Source organism: Oncorhynchus nerka, linkage group LG20 (assembly GCF_034236695.1).
Source record: "Oncorhynchus nerka isolate Pitt River linkage group LG20, Oner_Uvic_2.0, whole genome shotgun sequence".
Classification (NCBI taxonomy): Eukaryota; Metazoa; Chordata; class Actinopteri; order Salmoniformes; family Salmonidae; genus Oncorhynchus; species Oncorhynchus nerka.
The window spans coordinates 32,053,194-32,077,024 of record NC_088415.1 but is presented as its reverse complement, the minus strand read 5'-3'; the positions used below and the strand labels follow the sequence as shown (position 1 = coordinate 32,077,024).

General features: G+C 43.4%; 3 protein-coding genes across 6 annotated transcripts in view; 2 read left to right on the top strand and 1 right to left on the bottom strand.

The window, feature by feature from the left end:
• Positions 1–7,920, top strand: part of LOC115102286 (histone deacetylase 7-like) — a 73,468-nt gene extending 65,548 nt beyond the window's left edge. For all 4 annotated transcript variants that reach the window (XM_065005412.1, XM_065005411.1, XM_065005414.1 and 1 more), the window contains exons 24-26: positions 494–575; positions 2,954–3,092; positions 3,237–7,920. In XM_065005412.1, the coding sequence (XP_064861484.1) occupies positions 494–575; positions 2,954–3,092; positions 3,237–3,279 (264 nt within the window). In that variant the 3' untranslated portion in view covers positions 3,280–7,920. The remainder of the gene's footprint in view (positions 1–493; positions 576–2,953; positions 3,093–3,236) is intronic.
• On the bottom strand, positions 6,899–12,692 carry LOC115102285 (twist-related protein 2-like). Its single transcript, XM_029622075.2, has 2 exons — positions 11,663–12,692; positions 6,899–8,843 (listed from the first exon to the last, which is right to left on the bottom strand). Exon 1 carries the CDS (start codon positions 12,367–12,369, stop codon positions 11,788–11,790), a length of 582 nt encoding a protein of 193 aa, XP_029477935.1. The 5' UTR covers positions 12,370–12,692; the 3' UTR covers positions 6,899–8,843; positions 11,663–11,787.
• Positions 12,693–20,057: 7,365 nt separating this feature from the next.
• On the top strand, positions 20,058–22,250 carry LOC115101654 (E3 ubiquitin/ISG15 ligase TRIM25-like). The gene has a single exon (XM_029621115.1). The coding sequence runs from the start codon at positions 20,109–20,111 to the stop codon at positions 21,732–21,734; it is 1,626 nt and encodes a 541-aa protein (XP_029476975.1). The 5' UTR covers positions 20,058–20,108; the 3' UTR covers positions 21,735–22,250.
• The last annotated feature ends 1,581 nt before the right edge of the window (positions 22,251–23,831 follow it).

Here is a 23,831-nt window from a genome sequence, read left to right as displayed (position 1 = left end):
GAAACCTGACACCATCCCTACAGTGAAGCATGGTGGTGTGCAGCGACGCTCCCCATCCAACCTGACAGAGCTTGAGGGGATCTGCAGAGAAGAATGGGAGAAACTCCCCAGATACAGGTGTGCCAAGCTTGTAGCGTCATACCCAAGAAGACTTGAGGCTGTAATCACTGCCAAGGGTTCTTCAACAAAGTACTGAGTAAAGGGTCTGAATACTTATGTTAATATGATGTTTCAGTTACTTATTTATTTTTGTGCAAAGAAAACATGTTTTTTGCTTTGTCATTATGGGGTATTGTGTGTAGATTAATGAGGAATAAAAACAATTTAATACATTTTAGAATGAGTCTGTAACATAAGATAATGTGGAAAAAGTCAAGGGGTCTGAATACTTTCCAAATGCACTGTAGATAAGAGGAAAGATATTGAGGGCTGGAAAGGAGGATGTTGTTGATTAGTGGCCTGATGATTTCCTCTCCCACTATTGTCCATACAGGAGCCTATGTCAGAGGAGGTGCTGCTGCAGAAGCCCAATGCTAACAGTGTTTGCTCGCTACAGAGAGTCATACAGATACATGGTGGGTAAACAGTCATTCTACTCCTTATGTCTCTTTCTCGTACAGTACACCACTGTCCCTATTTTCCCTCTGTCTCTCTATTCTATTTTTGTCTATCCCTTTATTCTGGTCTGATCCTAATTATTGTGAAATGTAGACTTCCTGAGTACACAGAATGATTTAATACATTAGGCTACAAGGCTATTAACGATATTGATCTTTCGCCGTATGGGCCCATACAGTATGAAGGACTAGCTTTTATATCAGTTGGACGATTCGACCTTCTGACTGCAGCCAAAGTGCTCACTGCTCATTCAAGTGTGTGTGCTTACTGGCTCTGGTTTAGGCAAAAAAACACACAGAATAAACACACATAATGTAGGGCAGAGTGGGGTAAGTTGAGCCATGTTTTACATTCAGCTTCACTGCGTCAAGGGAAATATAGTATTCTTTTAACAAAGATATCTACATATATTTCAAGATGTTGTGTAGAGGCTTGCGAAAGTATTCACCCCCCTTGGCATTCTTCCTATTTTGTTGCCTTTTAACCTGGAATTAAAATAGATTTTTGGGGGGGTTGTATCATTTGATTTACACAGCATGCCTACCACTTAAAAAATGAAAAATATTTTTTATTCTGAAACAAACAAGAAATAAGACTGAAAACTTGAGCATGCATAACTATTCACCCCCCAAAGTCAATCATTTGTAGAGCCACATTTTGCAGCAATTACAGCTACAAGTCTCTTGGGGTATGTCCCTATAAGCTTGGCACATCTAGCCACTGGGATTTTTGCCCATTATTCAAGGCAAAACTGCTCCAGTTCCTTGAAGTTGGATGGGTTCCGCTTGTGTACAGCAATCTTTAAGTCATACCACAGATTCTCAATTGGATTGAGGTCTGGGCTATGACTAGACCATTCCAAGACATTTAGATGTTTCTCCTTAAACCACTCAAGTGTTGCTTTAGCAGTATGCTTAGGGTCATTGTCCTGCTGGAAGGTGAACCTCCGTTTCAGTCTCAAATCTCTGGAAGACGGAATTTCCCTGTATTTCCCTCTAGAATTTCCCTCTAGAATTTCCCTGTATTTAGCGCACACCATCCAACATTCCTTCAATTCCGACCAGTTTCCCAGTTCCTGCCGATGGAAAAACACCCCCACAGCTTGATGCTGCCACCACCATGCTTCACTGTGGGTATGGTGTTCTCGGGGTGATGAGAGGTGTTGGGTTTGCGCCAAACGTGTCTGCTTAATTCTTTCTTTAAGCAATGGATTTTTTCTGGCCACTTCCATAAAGCCCAGCTCTGTGGAGTGTACGGCTTAAAGTGGTCCTATGGACAGATACTCCAATCTCCGCTGTGGAGCATTGCAGCTCCGTCAGGGTTATCTTTGGTCTCTTTGTTGCCTCTCTGATTGATGCCCTCCTTGCCTGGTCTGTGGGTTTTGGTGGGTGGCCCTCTCTTGGCAGGTTTGTTGTGGTGCCATATTCTTTCCATTTTTGAATAATGGATTTAATGGTGCTCCGTGGGATGTTCAAAGATTCTGATCATTTTTATAAGCCAACCCTGATCTGTACTTCTCCACAACTTTGTCCCTGACCTGTTTGGAGAGCTCCTTGGTCTTCATGGTGCCGCTTGCTTGGTGGTGTCCCTTGCTTAATGGTGTTGCAGACTCTGGGGCCTTTCAGACCAGGTGTATATATACTGAGATCACGTGACGGATCATGTGACACACAGGTTTACTTTATTTAACTAATGATGTGACTTCTGAAGGTAATTGGTTGCACCAGATCTTATTTCGGGGCTTCATAGGGGGTGAATACATATGCACCCAACACTTTTCCCTTTTTGTTTTTTTTAAACAAGTAATTTTTTTCATTTCACTTCACCAATTTGGACTATTTTGTGTATGTGGATTACATGAACTCCAAATAAAAATCCATTAAATTACAGGTTGTAATGCAACAAAATAGGAGAAACGCCAAGGGGGATCAATACTTTTGAAAGGCACTGTCTGAATATATGTAAAAAATATAGTTTTGAAAACATAGCTTGTCCCAAAAAAGTGGTCTCTTGACATGCCTTACACCGGGTATGGGGTAAGTTAAGCCCCTACTGAATTAAATATTACCTCTACCTTTTAAAACCATGTCTATCTTTATTTCCCAAACACAGATCAATCACTTTTCATTTTTTAAATAATTTTAAGCATGGCTTAACACCCAACAAACACTTTGTACTTTCTTTAACACTTTTAACATAGGCCCTGTTGTTACCTGATAACCCAGCGATAATGCCTAAACACTTCAATTTGCTCAACTTACTCCAATGGCCATTGGCTCAATTACCCCACTCTCTCCTACTCTATAGCCCAAAAGATTCTCTGTCTGTTTTTCAGGTCAGTATTGGCAGTCCCTGAAGACGTTCAGTAGCTCTGTGGGACTGTCCTTCCTGGGTGCTCAGAGAAGAGACTGTGAGGAGACTGATGCTGTCAATGCTCTGGCCTCTCTCTCTGTGGGGGTCCTGACCAGCAAGAGGTACGACAGGAGCACATGTACCCAAACACTCCTAAACACTCTCAAACACTCTCAGAGTAAAGGGCAGGCTCCCCTGTACAGTACTATACAAATATGATGCATGATGCTTTTCCTAACCATCTTCTCTATGTGTTTGCCCCCCAGCCTCCCCGACGAGCCTATGGAGCATGACGACGATTCCATGTGAAAGATGCTGACTGTTGACCTCAGAGACCTCTCCTTCAGGACGTCCCAATAGCCTTGGAGATCCTGCCCTGTCACACGACGAGGGGGAAGAGTGTAGACTATGGAACTCTGCCTTAACCAATGAGACCTTAAAGCCACACAGTGCCTCAAAGACCACCGTCCATTCTCCTAAGACTGTATGCAGTGCAACTTAACACAGCGAAGAGTGAACTCAACACAGTGGAACTAATGTAGCCTGCTCAGCCACACCAAATACCTGTCAGTGTATATGTGAGGTAAAAGATGTTCTCTCAAACAGCTGATTATTTGACTCTGTCAAGCCCTAGCAAGACAGAGTCATTTTTATTGTGTGTATTCAGAAGGACACGTCCATACCAGCCCTGTGCCGTCATATTGACCACTCTTTGGCCTTTAAAACAAGTACAGACATAAAGGTCTTATGGAGGCACTTACAGTAAAGAAATACTTCCCATCCGTTGTCTTATTTCCCCAGTGTCTGTGAATAATACAGGCCATAGAGACAAAAGGAAGATGTGGCCCTGAAGGAGGGAATTCTTAGCACCAGGTCTGTGGGTGTCTGTTGTTGTGTCAGTGAGCAGAGCAGACCCCAGTCAGTCTGAGGAAGGCCCTGGACGGACAGAGGGAGAGAGCGATAGCCTGGAGGGGACCGGCCAGCACCTGGCAACTGTTGAATGGCTCAGTCGGTCCTCGATGATGTCATTAATAGTTTAACCACTAAAGAAAATACAAAAAATAAGAAGTAAATGAAGATAAGGATGACTGTGGTTTTATCTGTTGTTTTTGTTTTTACACTGTGCATTCCGTAATGTGAACCGTTGAAAATTCCAAACCTCGGGGAAACTCAAGTTCTAGATTATTTAATTATCTGTTAAACTTTGAAGATTGGAAGATATTGTTGTCCTCTAAAATCCACTCACATTCTAAAAAGAAGACTTATGCATTCTACATTTCAGTATTTATACGAAGTGCATTTTCAAAAGAAATCCTGTTTGGCCAGATTGTATTACGAATACTTTCCACTGCTGTTCATAGACAAGTGTCTTTATATATTGTTGGCAGACACACACACAAACACACACACTCAGAAAGGCATTGTAGACATGCACGCTATTTCCCTTTATGTCTTACCACTGACATGATGAGGACCAAAATTATACCTCCTGTCTCGAGGATATATAGTATACAAACTGGATGAACAGGAACAATTAAACCAATGAATCTTATGAAGAGCTGAAGACCTACCACTGTTTGGAAGGAAATACTAGTTCTATGTTCATTCCTATGCCATTGTATTGTTTATTATGCTAGTCAAAGGCTCTAATGCACTTCATGGAGATCTCCCAAAGAAAGCGCTCTTCAACGTGGCTGCAGTGGGACTGTATTACTGCAGATGGACCCGTGTGGTTACGGTGTTACTGTACGTTGATGTTTGTTTTTGCAGGACCAGACTTTTGGATAGACATTTACTGTGTACATTCATTTGACAGTTCAGTTCCCTTGATATTATCCACGGACAGTAATATCAAGCAGAGTTGAATAACAGTTAAACTGAGTGTATTATTTTTTGTGAAAACCTTCTTTATGGTGTTGCTCTGTTTGTTTCGTGGACCAACCAAAATACTATTACTGTTAGCACTATGGAGGTCAGTGGCGGCCGGTGCCATTTAAAATGAGGGAGGACGATTTCTTTTTTTATGAGCATGGCCTTATTTCTATTACAGCATATTGGATGACTGTCATTCCTTTTCCATTCACACAGTTCACTGTAACATCGATAGGTTTAGGCTACTTCATGATACTCAAATGTTACCTATATCCATCATGTTGCTACAACCTAACCTATGAATGAAAGTTTACAACGTAGGTGCACACAGGTCGAAAGAACCATTTGAGGTGACAGACCGTGACACATGGACACACAGTGACACATTCAATATCACCTTGCACACTCTTGCCTGCATCTAGGGTGTAATCATTAGTCTAACAGTTGCAAACAAGTTTCTATTGGACAAATTCAGGTATGTTTATCCCCATTTTGTTCTGTTTGCTTCCGTTTAAAAAACGTTTTACAGCAGAATGAATACACCCCTGATCACGAGTAAATACAGTTCACTTTCATAGTAGCCACGTTGTATTTCTTCTGGCTTCTATGCGCTCTCCACCTCTCACCTTTCGCTTGTGGACTTCAATGCACAACACATCAGCTGAATGTGACCAGGCAAAAAAAAACTTTCCAAGCCAAACTATATCATAACCGTGACACACAGCCTACATCGTTGTCACCATATTAGCTAAAGTAACGTCATAGTCAACAAAGCTAATATAACTAATGCGTCAGTAAACCCGCTACAATCATGCAGTAATGTTACAGTGTACAGTCAGTAAGCAGTTTAGCACCTGCACCGGCGGGCTCCGGGGGAAATACATTTGTAAAACAAAAATCTTACCTGGACTTGGAAGAGTTCCAGTGTTTTGTTGGATAGTCATAGCCAGCTAGCTAACATAGCATCCCTCTGTCAGAGAAGAGTATTTAAGCAGGCTAAACTAGATAGCTGCATAGGCTAGCTGAGTAAGTGAAAGTGAAAAACAATTACTCTCTTGCTTCTCCTATATTTTGGAAGAAATTAATTTGTTCAAAACTGTTCAACTAGTGTCTTTCTCTCTTTGAGTTAACTACTCGCCACATGTTATGCACTGCAGTGCTAGCTAGCTCTAGCTTATGCGTTCACTACTAAATTAATTCTCTGATCCTTTGTTTGGGTGGACATGTCAGTTTATGCTACAAGAGCTCAGATAGGTTGGAGGACAAGTCAATGTACCCAGAGGAGGATGGACCATGGTGCTACACCATGGTGCTACCCTACAGAGTGCTGTTGAGGCTACTGTAGACTTTCATTGCAAAACAGTGTGTTTTAATTCATTATTTGGTGACGTGAATAGTATAGTTTTATCTAATTCATTCAATTTTATGATATTCACTGAGGATGGTCCTCCCCTTCCTCCTCTGAGGAGCCTCCACTGATGGAGATGTGGCTTTACTATGATGGTGCATACTTCTCCCTTAGGCCTTGTGTAGGAAGTCTCTCTTGTACTCCAGTTGTATGTATGATGCAGTACTTGACATCATGCTGATTATAGATTTTCAGATATACTGTATCTGTAGTTTGTTAACATGTCCTGAGACCTTTTTTTGTGTGTTCATGATGTCCAGTGTAGATTGTTTTTGTTTTGAATTGAAATGTGTAGCACATTCCACTGTTTCATTTTCTATATTCATTCTAGGGTTATGTAGTTTGTCTTAATGAGCATTTCATCTAGATTGCACTTGTTTTTAGAGGTTCTTCAGTGGATGAAAAAAAACTGCCCACCATCAAATTGAGAAATTGACATTTGTTTTCAGATTCACAATATTATTTTGTATATGACCCCATACTTCTATGGAATGTGGCTAAATGTCTAAATGTATCATAAGCTCTCTATTAATGTGTATTACTGTGTTTTCTCTGTTGAAAATCGAAGAGAAGAGTGAGAGAGAGCATCCACTTCTGACTAACCACTGCAGAAAGAAGGCATTTACAAGGCATATTTTTTCAGGAACATACTCTCTCTGCTGGTGCACCAGTACAGGGGCATGTACGCCGGTGATACACGTCAATCTTGTCTTAACTAACCATAGGTTTATCCTCTCCCCTAGTTGTCGTTGAGAGAGAGATCACGATAACCATGCTAACAAGTCTTATAGTCATTTCTTACTATACTCTGTACCAACCACTGTGGATGGCTACAGATGTAGGATTGTAGTAATTTGATCACCCTGTTGCCGGAGAACTTTCCTGAAATGCAGGAAATTTAAACCTTGTAGTGTATTTGAGGTATATTAAAAGTCCACTTTTAAACAAAAAAAAACATATCAATCTCTACAATACTGTCCATAAATTATAATCCACATAATTCACTTTTCCTGTTTGCTGCAGGACTACTTTTGTACTGTAGCAAACAGGTTGAAATAAAAATCAAAATCTGTATATGTGTGTAGGAGGCCATTGCCAGTTTTCAATATTCATTATTGTTTGTACTAACTATTTGTTTTGGGGTGGTTGTTTTCAAGACTCTGGGCAATGTTTGCCCGTAAGATCCCCTCAAAGACTTGTATAAAAAGAAATAGAAGTAACCACCATTATTCATATTCTCGTAGAACAGTGCCTGTGCTCTCTGTCTCGTAGTACACCAGTGGGTATCTGTTGTCTATGAAGTAATGTTAGACAAAGTGTGTTGGATACTGTACTTTACCTCTCCTGTAAAGACTTCCAGGGGCCTATGGGCAACACTCTTATTGTCTTAGTGACAAGTGGGCCACTCCTCTTGATTTCCTTTAATATTGTCCTTTTTATGCTCTGTTTCTTAAAGTCACTGTAAATAGATACTCAAGACCAAAATACATCACGCATGTGCCTTGAGTCAAGTATTGGTAGCCTTCACTAACTGGAGTTAAGAATAACAGTCTTTTTTTCATACTTTTTATTTACCTTGTGTTAATTTTTTCCTACATATTTCCTATGTATGTATAGAAAGGATGTCTATTTTGTACTGTTTTTCTCTTAATTAAATTTTTTAATGGTAATTTTTGTGTGTACAGAATTGTAGGTGTGACAACATGTTGGATATACGGTGTACTTTCCTGGTCCACTAATACATCCACATGTGCTTCTGTGGTTGGGCATATCATAGGATTTCTTTCCAACCAGACAACCAATAAATATTTTAGAGGCCTTTATTTCCCCCAAAAGAACAACAGCTTTATGGGCAATTATACCCTGGTCTGCCTGAGCAGACACTTGGCCCTCATTAAGGAAGTCTGTGCTATAGAGCACTAATTTAGGCTGACAGGGTAACACGTGGATAATCTGCTAACCCAGGTTCTTTAACAAACAAACTCAAAGAAGGATAACCGCTGTATTTCTTATGCATTTGGCGTTTAGAAATGTTATTGTGTCATCATCCATCTCCAAATGTTTGGCCATTCATTTTGGATGCTGATGGTGGACGTGTACATTCTGGTGTAGTCGCAGTACAGGGTGTATGCTTTAAGGTGAGATTGGTAATAAGATGGGGCTGAGAAATATGCTTCAAAGATGCTCAAGTACTCATTTTATTATCTTACACCAACTCATTCCCTTTTAATGAGGAATTGTATGTTGGTTTACAAACAGTTCTGTACTACATGTAGTCACACTACAATAGGAATATTCCCATGAATAACTGCAACTTACATTTGTTTACCAAATTGTTTCCAAGTCACAAGTTGCAATTTCCAGGTCCTAAAACTCTATAGTTGTCCCTCTTCTAGACCTGCTAGTAGCTCTGAATCATTGTCCCATAGATTCTGTGTGGGCTCGAGGAAGCTGAGTCTCTCTACAGTACCTCTCCAGAGTGAGGGCAGGCTCATATCTTTGATTTAGTTGGTCCAGAGGTGTAGGTCCAAACCAGTAAACAAAGGGATTGCAGACCAACAGGTGGAGGCTTCTCAGTCGCCTTGGTACGGTGCTGGGGAGACAGACACAAGATTCTGTAAGTGCTACGTGCTTCAAACATTCTGCAAGTGTTACGTAATGAAAAATATGCCATTTCCTTTTGTGTTGAAGAAAGCACAAATGATTAGTCCATGATGCCTAACAAAATCCCTCTGCACTGTCTAACAGTTAAACTGGTTCAACTCCCAGGGGAAAAAGTCATGGGCATAAAAACTCCCTTTTGCATTAAGCTGTTTATGTCCATTTTCCCTGCCCCTGTTTTGTTTGGAGGTCAGTGCTGGGTGTTTTGTTGACCATGTCCTTGTAAAATGTGGTATTTCTATTAAATGGAACTGGATAATATCAATAAACATGCATATAAAAGACAAAAGTAACCTCAAATATAAGTATAAACTTAGAACAGACGGTCAATCGAAAGCCAAAGTGTGTGGCAATAGGTTTAGCGACGAGACCAAAGCAGGCTAAAACACCCATGTGTATTCGATCTCCTTAATTAATAAGGAAGCCATCTGACAGCGGTGCAACAACTGGTGAGTTATAGCGGCCATCTTGAAAGACACGGATAAACATTGATGCCTAAAAAAATCTGTATTTATGTGGCATACAAACACACATACCAAAGCAACCACACGGAATAGCAGGGAGAACATGTGCATACTGTATTCACATGTATATGAATACAAAGATGAACAGAAAGAGCTAAGCAGACTAACTGGAGAATACTGCAGGACCCTAACGAGAAAGGAGCAAAGAAAGTCTTCCTTCAAAGTCAGCTTGAAGACTGAACCATAACAATGACCATCCCAACAAACACTGTCTGAGAATGCATTTCTCATATCTAGACGCCTATACAGGCCACTTTCATTTCTCATGGTATTAAGTAAGCGATTTAAAGGGTATGTAGCTTTCATTCACCTCCAACGCAATTTCTAGAGGACAGTATTATTTGTGAATGTCACAGAAAATAACTTGTCAACGTGGGCTAGGTTGTAGGAACTCACTGTGCTGAATGTACTATGAATAATACTTCCCTCAGAAGCATGGTAATGGTACATCTTGTGGACAGTTTAATGATATGTTCCAGGTTTTTCCTGCATTGGGAATGAAGTGGGTAAAGCAGTGGTTTCAAATGGCAAAGGCCAAATGTGTGGCTACTGGTGAAGGGAGGCACAGCCACTGATGAGGCGTCTGACAGCCGTCTTCAACATGGATCGGTGGAACTGGACGAATCAATGACACCACTTTCATCAAACTCTGTGGTTTGTGGGAGTGCAGTAAGACAGCCATCACTTCTCCTTTGATAGCTAACTGCTGCATGGTTTCTCACAACCAGTTTGTTTTTGTTGAGCCTTGTCAAGAACTATCTCATTTTCGTGCAACGTAGCAAGTTTAAGCCAAAATGAAAGGAAAGTATTTCAAAGGAAAGTTTTTGCACCAAAATAAATAAATGGAATTGTTTTTTTGTTGGAAAGTGAAACTTGTAATGTTACTTTTTCCACGAGAATTTGGCTTCTAATGTAGATTGTTATGAATAGATCAGTGTCTAGGAAATATACGAGACTATGGGATACAATGAGTTATGTATGACACTATGGGATACAATGAGTTATGTATGAGACTATGGGATACAATGAGTTATGTATGACACTATGGGATACAATGAGTTATGTATGACACTATGGGATACAATGAGTTATGTATGAGACTATGGGATACAATGAGTTATGTATGACACTATGGGATACAATGAGTTATGTATGACACTATGGGATACAATGAGTTATGTATGACACTATGGGATACAATGAGTTATGTATGAGACTATGGGATACAATGAGTTATGTATGAGACTATGGGATACAATGAGTTATGTATGAGACTATGGGATACAATGAGTTATGTATGAGACTATGGGATACAATAAGTTATGTATGAGACTATGGGATACAATGAGTTATGTATGAGACTATGGGATACAATGAGACTATGGGATACAATGAGTTATGTATGAGACTATAGGATACAATAAGTTATGTATGAGACTATGGGATACAATGAGTTATGTATGAGACTATAGGATACAATGAGTTATGTATGAGACTATGGGATACAATGAGACTATGGGATACAATGAGTTATGTATGAGACTATAGGATACAATGAGTTATGTATGAGACTATGGGATACAATGAGACTATGGGATACAATGAGTTATGTATGAGACTGGGATGCAATGAGTTATGTATGAGACTATGGGATAATAACATCAATGCTATGAAGAAGTTGCATATGATTATGTTCATGATTTCTGGTCCAAATGACATTTGTATGTGTGTAGATAATAAAAAGAAGATACCTACTGTAATGGAGCGATTTGTCAGAGTTCAACGCTATGTGTTACAAAATGTATGAAATAACAGCTCTACATCCTCCTATTAGGTCCATAGTCCTGATGATAATCATGGGATACATCAAGCTACTATTTTATATACATGTTCAATATTAACTGATCTTGTAGAATAGTTATTGTATACCTTGAGTGTAAAAAGAGAATTGTGGTAACCTAAGATGTGCTGTCCTATGACCCTCCCTTGTGATTCACTTACTTGGTAGTAGTTACTGCGTTTCATTCTGACAAATGTCCAGCATGGCATTCAATACTCTAATAAAACACCAGGTGTTGTCCTATGTTTATATCTGATCGCCTTCAGCAGATCAGTTCAGATCAGTAGTACTTCTTTGCATGCAATATAAAACAGTGAGATTTTGCTTTGGAAAGATAATATTGAGTATGTATTGTATGGTTTGTATCTCGGCAGTCGGAGTGCATACCTGGTGTAGAATGATAAGAGTTAGATGATGTGAGGATGAGGGTCAGAGAGCAGGGGTCAGAGGTCATGGGAGATTGGCTGGGGCAGGAGAGGAGGGAGGGGGTGTTAGAGAGGTAGGTGACAGGGCTAGTGGGTAGCGGACATGGACCAGGCCCCCTCCATCCTCCACACCGAGAATGCATAGCTGAGTCTCTCGTGGGCTAGGTAGTTACAGCTGGCCAGCTTGGCATCCATCTCGTCGCTCTGCAGGACCTGGTAGAGGAAGTCAATGTAACGCGAGGCCAGCTTTAGGATCTGGATCTTGCTCAGCTTGTCTGAGGGGAGCGTGGGGATGATCTTACGCAGCGAGGCAAAGGCGTCGTTCAGGGACTGCGTCCTTTGGCGCTCCCGTACATTGGCGATCACCCGTTGGTGCTGAGGGTCCTCCAGGGGCTGGCCTGGGATGGGGAGAGGAGACAGGGAGGGCTGGGGACTCTTCTTAGGCCTCTTGGGTCCTGATGGGATCAGACTGGGAGGCCCTCCTGTCGTTGACTTGTTGTCCTCTGTTGGCGATGAAATGTTATCTTTCCTGGTGACACTCTTGCGCCCGCCGGCCCCTGGTGTTACCAGCACCACAGGGTATTTGATTGGAGCACAGTCTGGCTCCTCCTCGCTGGACACCACCCCTCCCTCAGGGTATTCACCACAGCTTGACGGATCCTCTCTCATGGCAGTCTATCTACCTAACCCTGTTTCTACAGCTACACTTTCTATCCCACTCCTCTGTTCTCTCCTTAAGGCCCTCTTATGTGCTATGCCCCCTTTAGTTTCTCTCTTTTCTGGCAAGCCTGTATATAGAAGTACCCGAAGTGATCTGCCAGGTCTGCTAGCAAGAGAAAGCGAATGGAAAAAATAATAAATTCTCAGTATTGGAAATCCATATGTTGCCTACACCTAGGCATGACAACAATCTAATACTACTATCTGCTCGCTACATTCAGAACAGCAGTTGCATCTAGTATCCTAGATCAATGTAAGATAGCAGCCAACCTGCATCTGGCTTTTTAAAGAAGAAAGAGGATGGAACTTGTAAGTCCCACCCATCTGTTCCACAGATTGGCTCAGCTGGGTTCTAAGGCAGAGCCAGGCCAAGCATAACAGGAAGAGAATGCGTTTGGTGATTGGTAAGGGTAAAGGGCTGAGGCGGAGACAAAGGCACGTGGGTTGACCAATCAGATGGGGATATTCTGGCATTTTTTTTCCTCGTAGAAGTTGTCCAAGTTTATAGGTTCCAGATTTCTTTCAAAACAAGTCGTTCCCCTCCCCTCCCCCACACCCTTTTTCCCTTCTAAAGTCTCCACAACTCAACACCATCATCAATTCTTTGGGATTTTGGAACGTAGGAAATACTTGAAAGTCAAAAGAGAGAGGCTTCAAAAGTGCTTCCCTTTACCGTTTGAAATCCAGACAATACATGATATACTATAACTCCTCATCAGTGTGCCCAGTTTTCTTTGAATAATTAAAGATGTCAGAAGTTTTAGGTGGATAGATACTATGGTACTAGGTTATTGTTATCTTTCGTCTGTAGCCTACATAACTGAGTCATCTGCCCATACTCTGGATGAAGTATACAACAAAGGCACAGTTTCACTGGATTCAGTTCCACAGTTTCATTCATTTTGTAAATCAGAACAAGCATCAGCGACAGTGTTTTCAGATTGGTTTTATTTTACTGGAGTCTTGGCGCAGTGTTCTGAGCAGTAGGCTAAAGGGGAAACTGGCATACCAGAGTAGCAGTGAAGTCTAATAGCAAAATGAGCTCAAGCAAAGGAAAGAATGAGAGGTTCTGAATCCAATGGGTGCCTCTGGGAACCTTTGTTTCATCCTCTGTGCCAGAACAAGAACACAGCCTTCAGTTCTACCACCATCAGTAGGTTCTCAAATATGGCACATATCCACAACAAAGAACAAAAACTATTGTTTGATTTTCAGTCCAAAACAGTTCAATGAACTTAAAAGTGCACTTAATATACATCAGGAATATTGAATTGTGTCGCACTACAGATACAATGTTAAGACATTAAATCACTTGAGTGCATTTAGTATGAGGTTTGGGTTATTCTCTGAAGAAACTTCTTCTTGTCTAGATACTTACAATAAACAATAAACAAACACCTACTACTGTCTTATCTCAGACTTCCACTGTCCAGCCCAGATGGGCGGTAAAGGCTGTGGATTTGAAATCATTCCATTGGTGTCATCAGGAAACTGACCTGAATGTATACCCAACACTGGTCAATGTCTAAGCCTAGTATAAACAAACAAACATTACCTTCAAAGGGTCTCTACACTCTGCACAGCATCTGGACAATTGGGTGTCGTTGTTAGGAGGCAGAATGCATTCATTATGTCCATTTCAAATGTAGCTCTTTAAACAAATCAGCTTGTGTGTCCTTTCCGGAGTCATCAAGACGCCTGTGAATGATCAAACTATTTATAAATCACAATCCCATTGAACACCCTCACCGTAAAAATAAATATCTCAGAGCTAATGGAATAATGGAAAATTGATACCAGGGTTGATATAAACACACATATACACAGCACATTTCTAGAGAGGGGCCAAGCGTGCTCACAATGGCCTGTGTTGTATGGAAGCCCCCAGAGATAGCCGACGTCTGGAAAAGGGAAGAAATCTGACTTCTCCTGTTTGAACTGCACGCTCAAACGAGGACTTAGCCTAAATATTTCCACTGAGAGAGACGGCAAAAATATATTATCCCATGATGAGGTTATATACACACCCTGGCGCATATGCACACACACACATACACACCTACATGCCCTTACACATGCACCACATGCATAGACAGACATGCATATATACACCAACATCCCAGTAACACAAACATTACTTCATCATTTGATATATAGATGTGATGACAGGGCATGACTATACCTGATACCTTTATTCAATCAGAGAAACAGTGAATCATCTCCAGTTCAGATATAAAAGGAGAGGTGTTTAAGAACAGGCAGATGTCGTCCTCTGGCTGGTTCTACCTCGCGTGTCACTATGTCATTGTCTCTGTAACATGGTGGAATGCCTGACAGGAAAAACAAGAAGGACCCACGCTCAGAGAAGAAAAAGGGAACGAACGAAGGAGAGAGGCAGGGAGAGAAAAGTCTCCCCAAACAGAACCAGATGGAGGGTGTAGGGCGCTCTTTGATCTCTACTCTGCCTGATTGATGTTGCACATTTCATTTCCTCGTCAGGGATGTGACATAATGTTTCGGCCACTATTTTCTCTTTTTTTACTCTCCCTCTCTCTCTCTTTTCTTTGCGGTGGTCAACACACCAAACAATGAAAAGACATCAAAACTGTGACCATCGAAACCAAAAATGCTGGAAAAGACAACTTGACTGGAAATAGTTCTGAACCCACCAGATCTGCTAAATCTACTTGTAAATGGACTGAAGCAGCTCACAGCTAGCGTATCAGAGTAAGACACAGTGGAACTGCAGTGAGGGAGGGAGCATGTCTATATTATAGCATGGCTGACATCCACAGGAATGTCTAATGCTTTAGCTGTGACCTCAGTCTACATCGAATTCAACAAAAGAAATGAGCAGTCGTGAAGCAGAGATCTCCAAAGTGTAACCCACTCAGATTTAACCTGCAAACACAATGCTTTCATATCTCATTTCCTGAGAACTCATTTTGCCGTCAGAGTCCCTATTTAATATACATTGTGGAAGGTGGTGAGTGAGATATGACTCAACATAGGGAGTTTTCAATTATTCTTGCAATATTTTGTGTGTGAAACGTTGGCAGCCTTGAAGCAAAACTCGATTGCACGTTCAATTACTGTTTGTTTTCCACATGCCAGATACTTTTAAATAACACTCAGACCAATCCCAAAGAATAGAAGCTAACAAAGTGATGAATTGCACAAATTCCAACAGGGACACTATCCCCTCCCTCCTGTGACAGAGGCACTGTTCACCCCACTGCCCAGAGCTGTGGGACACCCCCACATCTGGCCTCCATTTCCTCCAGTAAAGAGACACTTCCTGTGGGCAGGCTTCGAGGGGGAAGGGGGCTGCACGTCTAAAGTTTGGGTATGCTAAGGGGGCAGCAGGGACAGAGGTGATATAGATTGGACAGGTCAGGGTCAGAGGGGTATCCACTAATGTTATGGTTAGAGCAGGAATGGGCACGGCTTGGATAACAGACAGTTGCAGTGAATAAGCTTTATTGTCTGTGTTTCTGAACTACTGAAATCTCATTGGCTCCTTAACATATCTAAAAGTTTCAAAATGACAGACAGTTAATTGGCTGCATTCTCGTGATACCTTAGGAAATGTAAATAGATGTTTGATAGAAGTAGGCCTAAAAGGTAGTTTAGTGTTAAGTGAACTACTGTATAGCAAACAGTATGTACAGTAATAGTGTGTACAGGTAGTAGGAATAAAAGTGGTGTGTTCTTTATAATTGACGTTGCTTGAATATCTGTGGGATATGTTCCACATTTGAGGAACTTGAAGTTGGCTTTTGTAAAATCCCTCTTAATGTTAGAAAAAACATCTGTTTCTTTACTGTTCCAAGATGGGGGTTTAGAATCCACTTTTATGGATAAAGTTAATAAACCAAAAAAAATATGCAGGTCTTACTGATTCTTTCCAAGGATTTCCGACAAATCTCTTTCTTCTCTCTCTCTCATTTTGGAGAAAGGGGTGCAATAAAATAAATAAAGAAAGGGGTGCTACTTCAAAGCCCGGCTTAATACCAGGAGCTTGGTACCTGTGGAGCCACTTCAAAGCCCGGCTTATTACCAGGAGCTTGGTACCTGTGGAGCCACTTCAAAGCCCGGCTTATTACCAGGAGCTTGGTACCTGTGGTGCTACTTCAAAGCCCGGCTTATTACCAGGAGCTTGGTACCTGTGGAGCCACTTCAAAGCCCGGCTTATTACCAGGAGCTTGGTACCTGTGGAGCCACTTCAAAGCCCGGCTTATTACCAGGAGCTTGGTACCTGTGGAGCCACTTCAAAGCCCGGCTTATTACCAGGAGCTTGGTACCTGTGGAGCCACTTCAAAGCCCGGCTTATTACCAGGAGCTTGGTACCTGTGGAGCCACTTCAAAGCCCGGCTTATTACCAGGAGCTTGGTACCTGTGGAGCCACTTCAAAGCCCGGCTTATTACCAGGAGCTTGGTACCTGTGGAGCCACTTCAAAGCCCGGCTTATTACCAGGAGCTTGGTACCTGTGGAGCCACTTCAAAGCCCGGCTTATTACCAGGAGCTTGGTACCTGTGGAGCCACTTCAAAGCCCGGCTTATTACCAGGAGCTTGGTACCTGTGGAGCCACTTCAAAGCCCGGCTTATTACCAGGAGCTTGGTACCTGTGGAGCCACTTCAAAGCCCGGCTTATTACCAGGAGCTTGGTACCTGTGGAGCCACTTCAAAGCCCGGCTTATTACCATGAGCTTGGTACCTGTGGAGCCACTTCAAAGCCCGGCTTATTACCAGGAGCTTGGTACCTGTGGAGCCACTTCAAAGCCCGGCTTATTACCAGGAGCTTGGTACCTGTGGAGCCACTTCAAAGCCCGGCTTATTACCAGGAGCTTGGTACCCGTGGAGCCACTTCAAAGCCCGGCTTATTACCAGGAGCTTGGTACCCGTGGAGCCACTTCAAAGTCCGGCTTATTACCAGGAGCTTGGTACCCGTGGAGCCACTTCAAAGCCCGGCTTATTACCAGGAGCTTGGTACCTGTGGTGGCACTTCAAAGCCCGGCTTATTACCAGGAGCTTGGTACCCGTGGAGCCACTTCAAAGTCCGGCTTATTACCAGGAGCTTGGTACCCGTGGAGCCACTTCAAAGCCCGGCTTATTACCAGGAGCTTGGTACCTGTGGTGGCACTTCAAAGCCCGGCTTATTACCAGGAGCTTGGTACCTGTGGAGCCACTTCAAAGCCCGGCTTATTACCAAGAGTTTGGTACCTGTGGAGCCACTTCAAAGCCCGGCTTATTACCAGGGGTTTGGTACCTGTGGAGCCACTTCAAAGCCCGGCTTATGACCAGGAGCTTGGTACCTGTGGAGCCACTTCAAAGCCCGGCTTATTACCAGGAGCTTGGTACCTGTGGAGCCACTTCAAAGCCTGGCTTATTACCAGGAGCTTGGTACCTGTGGAGCCACTTCAAAGCCCGGCTTATTACCAGGAGCTTGGTACCTGTGGAGCCACTTCAAAGCCCGGCTTATTACCAGGAGCTTGGTACCTGTGGAGCCACTTCAAAGCCCGGCTTATTACCAGGAGCTTGGTACCTGTGGAGCCACTTCAAAGCCCGGCTTATTACCAGGAGCTTGGTACCTGTGGAGCCACTTCAAAGCCCGGCTTATTACCATGAGCTTGGTACCTGTGGAGCCACTTCAAAGCCCGGCTTATTACCAGGAGCTTGGTACCTGTGGAGCCACTTCAAAGCCCGGCTTATTACCAGGAGCTTGGTACCTGTGGAGCCACTTCAAAGCCCGGCTTATTACCAGGAGCTTGGTACCCGTGGAGCCACTTCAAAGCCCGGCTTATTACCAGGAGCTTGGTACCCGTGGAGCCACTTCAAAGTCCGGCTTATTACCAGGAGCTTGGTACCCGTGGAGCCACTTCAAAGCCCGGCTTATTACCAGGAGCTTGGTACCTGTGGTGGCACTTCAAAGCCCGGCTTATTACCAGGAGCTTGGTACCCGTGGAGCCACTTCAAAGTCCGGCTTATTACCAGGAGCTTGGTACCCGTGGAGCCACTTCAAAGCCCGGCTTATTACCAGGAGCTTGGTACCTGTGGTGGCACTTCAAAGCCCGGCTTATTACCAGGAGCTTGGTACCTGTGGAGCCACTTCAAAGCCCGGCTTATTACCAAGAGTTTGGTACCTGTGGAGCCACTTCAAAGCCCGGCTTATTACCAGGGGTTTGGTACCTGTGGAGCCACTTCAAAGCCCGGCTTATGACCAGGAGCTTGGTACCTGTGGAGCCACTTCAAAGCCCAGCTTAATACCAGGAGCTTGGTACCTGTGGAGCCACTTCAAAGCCCGGCTTATTACCAGGAGCTTGGTACCTGTGGAGCCACTTCAAAGCCCGGCTTATGACCAGGAGCTTGGTACCTGTGGTGCCACTTCAAAGCCCAGCTTAATACCAGGAGCTTGGTACCTGTGGTGCCACTTCAAAGCCCAGCTTAATACCAGGAGCTTGGTACCTGTGGAGCCACTTCAAAGCCCAGCTTATTACCAGGAGCTTGGTACCTGTGGAGCCACTTCAAAGCCCAGCTTATTACCAGGAGTTTGGTACCTTTGGTACCATAGGAGTTTTAATATGCACTGCGAAATGGCACATGCCCTCGCAAATCAGGTTTTTCCTTTGTTCTTACAGTAAACTATCAGCCTCTTACTACCTAAATGACCATTTATAAATTACAACTCAACTCAATTACAACTGCCATTATAGCGCCGCACTATTCTCTTCAAACCACTGTAGCACAGTCAAAGTCAAGTCCCGGTCCAGATATCCAGCAGAGGACGCCAAAGTCCCTCTAACAGTGGATTAGGAGTGGATGGGTGGATGGATAGTGATCCTGGAATATATTTTTGATACTCTCCCTGACATACTGTCAACATCCAAGATACAATGCATGAAAACTAGTCTGTTTATTGTTTAGTGTTGTTATTTTAGTATATGAATATACTAAAAAAGATAGGCCTAATGTTTCATCAGTCTGTTTGTTGTTTGTTATCTAGGCCATATGTTTCTTGTAATGATGTATGTAATTTTTTCACCAGGAGGGCCACCAGGAGGGCCAACTGACAAGCCCCTGTATGTAATGTGTATATGACAAATAAACAAACTTGAACTTGCTGGACTTTTGACCTTTTTTTACTTCCCTGGTTAGTCTTGAACCCTGCACTGAATTTGAGGTTTGCTTATTGTTAGCATGCTAAATAAATAAACAAAAAATAGAGACCTCTTCTTGTCGACCTCAATTAAACCTTGTAACCTCTGTACAAACATAAAACAAAACAAACATTTTTTAGAGTGAGGTGTTTACAGTAGACACGATACGATGGTACAAGTGTTTATACAGTATGTACAATACTGAGTTCCCCCATCTCACATTGCAGTTTCCTCAATGTGACGGAGGGGTTTCAATCATTGTGACTGAGTTATATTTTTTTAAAGACTTTTGGTTATTGGATTCAGAACATATTTTAATAACAATGTATACTGGCAGCTTACTGTCAAGGACTGCCCCTAATGGCAGGAATCTTGGGACAATAACCTCTCGGAATGTTGCTCAGCACACATTTCAACTTTGCTTTACCAGCAGATATCAAAGCTTACTTCCTTGACTTGCTCTCATTCCCTCTGTCTCTTCAGTGTGTGTAGAGTCCAGTGTGGAGAATTCAAGTGAATAAGGAAGGACCATGCCTCTGTCTAAACCAGAGAAGCTGTTAGAACATGAGCTCAGCTGCCCTATCTGCCTGCAGCTCTACACGGATCCTGTGTATCTGCCCTGTGGCCATAACTACTGCCTGGTCTGCATTCAGAAGGCTACAGATGTCAGCGGTGGAGAGAAGAGCCTGCCTCAATGCCCCGAGTGCAGAGAAGAGTACGGCGGTACAGAGACACTGCAAAGGAACTTCAAGCTCTGCGGCATCATAGAAGGCTACAGGGCCGTTGCGCCAGCAGACCACGTGAAGAGAGAGCCGCTGAAGGTGCGCTGTGACCACTGCCTGGACTTAGAGACACTGGCCATCAAGACCTGCCTAAAGTGTGAGGTGTCCCTGTGTGCCAGGCACCTGCAGCACCACACTGAGAGGGAGTCCTTCAGGACCCATGACTTGGTGGAGCCCCAGACTGAGCTGGGCCAGAGAGGTTGTGCCATCCACGGACGCCTGCTGGAGTACTTCTGCGCCAGCGACATGACCTCTCTCTGCGCCAACTGCTTCATTGAGGGCACCCACCAGAATCATGATGTCCTGACGTTCGAGGCAGCCGAGGAGGAAATGAGGCGGGCCCTGGAGATTCAGAGCAAGGCGGTGGCCAACAGGCTGCAGCTGACCGAGACCCTGCTACAGAGGGCTGCTGAGGACCAGGGCACATCTGAGGCTGTGGGAGACAAGCTGCTGTCCAAGTCTGTGGATTTGATGGACAGCATGGCCGGGCTGGTGAGCAGGTACAAGGACAGGATGAGCCTGCTGCTGGAAAAGGAGAGAGGCCATCAGAGGGAGAGCTGGCAGAGTGGCCTGGGGCTCCTAGAAGAACAGCAGCAGCAGCTGATTGAGGCCCACCAGCGCACCACTGAGGCCCTCACAGAGACAGAGAAGTGTCTGTTCATCAACAGGTTCCTGCTAATTGAGCCCCAGCTCAGGGAGGTTGTGACGGGTACCGTGGCCAGAGTGCCCAACAAGGTCCCTCTGAACCCCAAGCGGCTCCAGGCCAGCCTGAGGATGGAGGACTTCAGGGCAGAGATGGCTCGGCTCCTCCAGTCTCTCCACGTCCTGCTAAACCCTCTGGAGTTGACCTTTAACCTCAGCACAGCCCACACCAGCCTGCTGCTCTCCAACGACCTGCAGACAGTCAAATACAGTGGTACCAAGCAGGCCTACGCTGATAACCCAGAGAGGTTCAGTACCGCACCCCAGGTCCTGTGCTCCCAGGGCTTCACCAGTGGGGAGCACATCTGGGTGGTGGAGGTGGGCGACCAGAGCATGTGGTCAGTGGGCTTGTGCTACAAGAGCATGCCCAGGAGGGGTGACCACAGCCGGCTGGGGCATAACCCGGCCTCCTGGCGTTTGCAGTGGAAGAACAAGAAGCTGACGGCGTGCCATGCCTCCTCAAACGTGGCGCTGGCGGAGATGGCCAATCAGCCACTGAGGGTGGAGGTGGCTCTGGACTATGAGGGGGGAACACTGATCTTCCACAGCACCAAGGACCGTCGGGAACATCTGCACACGTTCAGGGCTGTGTTCAGAGAGGCAGTGTACCCTGCGTTCAGCATCCTCTCCACCAAAGAACAGTCCTGGATCACGCTACAGAGTGGAGTGTAACCCTCCCTCAGCCTCCCACTTAATCCACCTGGGCTTGAAATGCCTTTGCTTCTGACTAACCAAAGAAATACCTTACTTATTATTATGATTATTACAGATAAATATATGGGTAAAATGGGTAAATCTAAATCTCTGTTTGAAAACATCTATGAATATTCAAAAATGTGTTCCATGCTAGTCCTTTAGTTGCTCCTTTTTGTTGCACAGTACATCATCAGTCATTGTCAGTATATATGTATCTTGTTATTCACAATGAAAGGAATGCCAGCTTCTGATTGAGTTTGGTGCATGGCTAAATTCAGTAAATTGCCATATCTATGTGGTGTTATGCTATTTAGGTGTTTTAGAGCTGATATAGTGCAAAAATAATGTGCCATAGTACATGTGAATATCAGCTACTTTATTTTCAAATTTGACAGTTGTTGACAACATGTCAAGAAATGTGTGCGTTGTAATTTTATTTGAAAATCAGTCCACTTTGGAATCATAATGTACAGAATAAACAGTTATATTGTGCTTTGCTGATTTGTTGTCTTTGATTCAAGGCTTGTATTGTATTGTTCGAATTATTGTTGATGCACTGTCTATTTAAGCAGATTATATTTGTGTACCTGTTTTTCAAATCATTACTGTAAGTCAAATAAATCAGTGTGTGCTTATTTAAAATAATGTATGTCTCTGAGCCTCCTTTGGCTTTTGAAATGGTCAGTCTCATCATGTGGGCGTTAGGAAACACATTTGAAGATATTTACATACACAGCCCTGATTGGTTGATAGGATGGTCTAAATAGTTTGACAGTTGTTTCAAACGCTGTGCTCCCATAGTAGCCTATTTTCTTTATTTAACTAGGCAAGTCAGTTAAGAACAAATTATTATTTACAATGGTGGCCTAGGAACAGTGGGTTAACTGCCTTGTTCAGGGGCAGAACGACAGATTATTACCTTGTCAGCTCGGGGATTCGATCTACTGACCCAACGCTCTAATCTCTAGGATACCTGCCGCCTAGCTACTGTCTATTTAGATAACATTCCACTCCTTGTACTGTGTCATATGCGAAAGTTGTTTAGCATGACAAGGAGTGGCAAGAAGGAGAATGATAGTGAAGCAGACTGCTACCCAGACTACTCCCATAGTGCCTCTTCAAGAACAATAGATGAACCTTGACAATCTGGTTTAAAAATACATTTCTCACACTAACTTTCTCACTTTAATATATGACTTAATGCAGTCAAAAAATAATCTTTAGCAAAGGGACAGGTGATTGATTGTGCTAATGCGGCTACAACGTAGGGAACCTACCACAACAACATATGATTTGTTTTTAATCTATGGTTGACTAAATGTCCACATCCTCACTAATGATTTCCGAGAAGCAGAGCAGACATTGTCCTTATGATGGAGCAGTGATGACACGCGATATGACATTGCTTCTCTCTTCCCAACCAACCTGCTTATCCAGCCGTTCTTCTTCGTTGATATCATGGCGGTCTGCAAACAAAAGTTTCAGGTGCACGTCGCCACCTACTGTGCTGGAATGTACAATCAATCATGATCTGTCCAATTCTGTACTACCATTAAAAACATTTTAAAATAAATCCCTATTAACTTATACCTCACCCTCCCCCTAAAAATAGGTGCTTTACTCAACACACATCTCTTACAGTGGGCCATGTATTCCTTGACATCCTTTTCCATAGATTCCCAGTAAAACCGCTGTCTCGTGAGCCACAATGTGCGCTGCTGATCCTGATGACCAGCATCATCATGAACTCCCTTCAACACAACGCCTCTTAAAGACACAGGTACGACATATTGGAATATTTTCTTCTTACTAACTGGGTGTTTTGAGGCACGATACAGAATCCCTAACCGCGTGGTGAGGTTTCCCCACTGTCTTACAGTATAAACTGTTTCTTTAGCTTCAAGGACTCACTCTCTCCTAGATGGGCGCCGGCCTCTATCTACAAAGAACATGACTCTGCTGATGACAGGATCCAGCGACTGGTTATCATACAGCTCCTTGTGTGTAAGGACAGATAAAGGGCTCTGACCCATGGACATCAACTTCTCAAGATGCTGCACATGTGAAACGGCC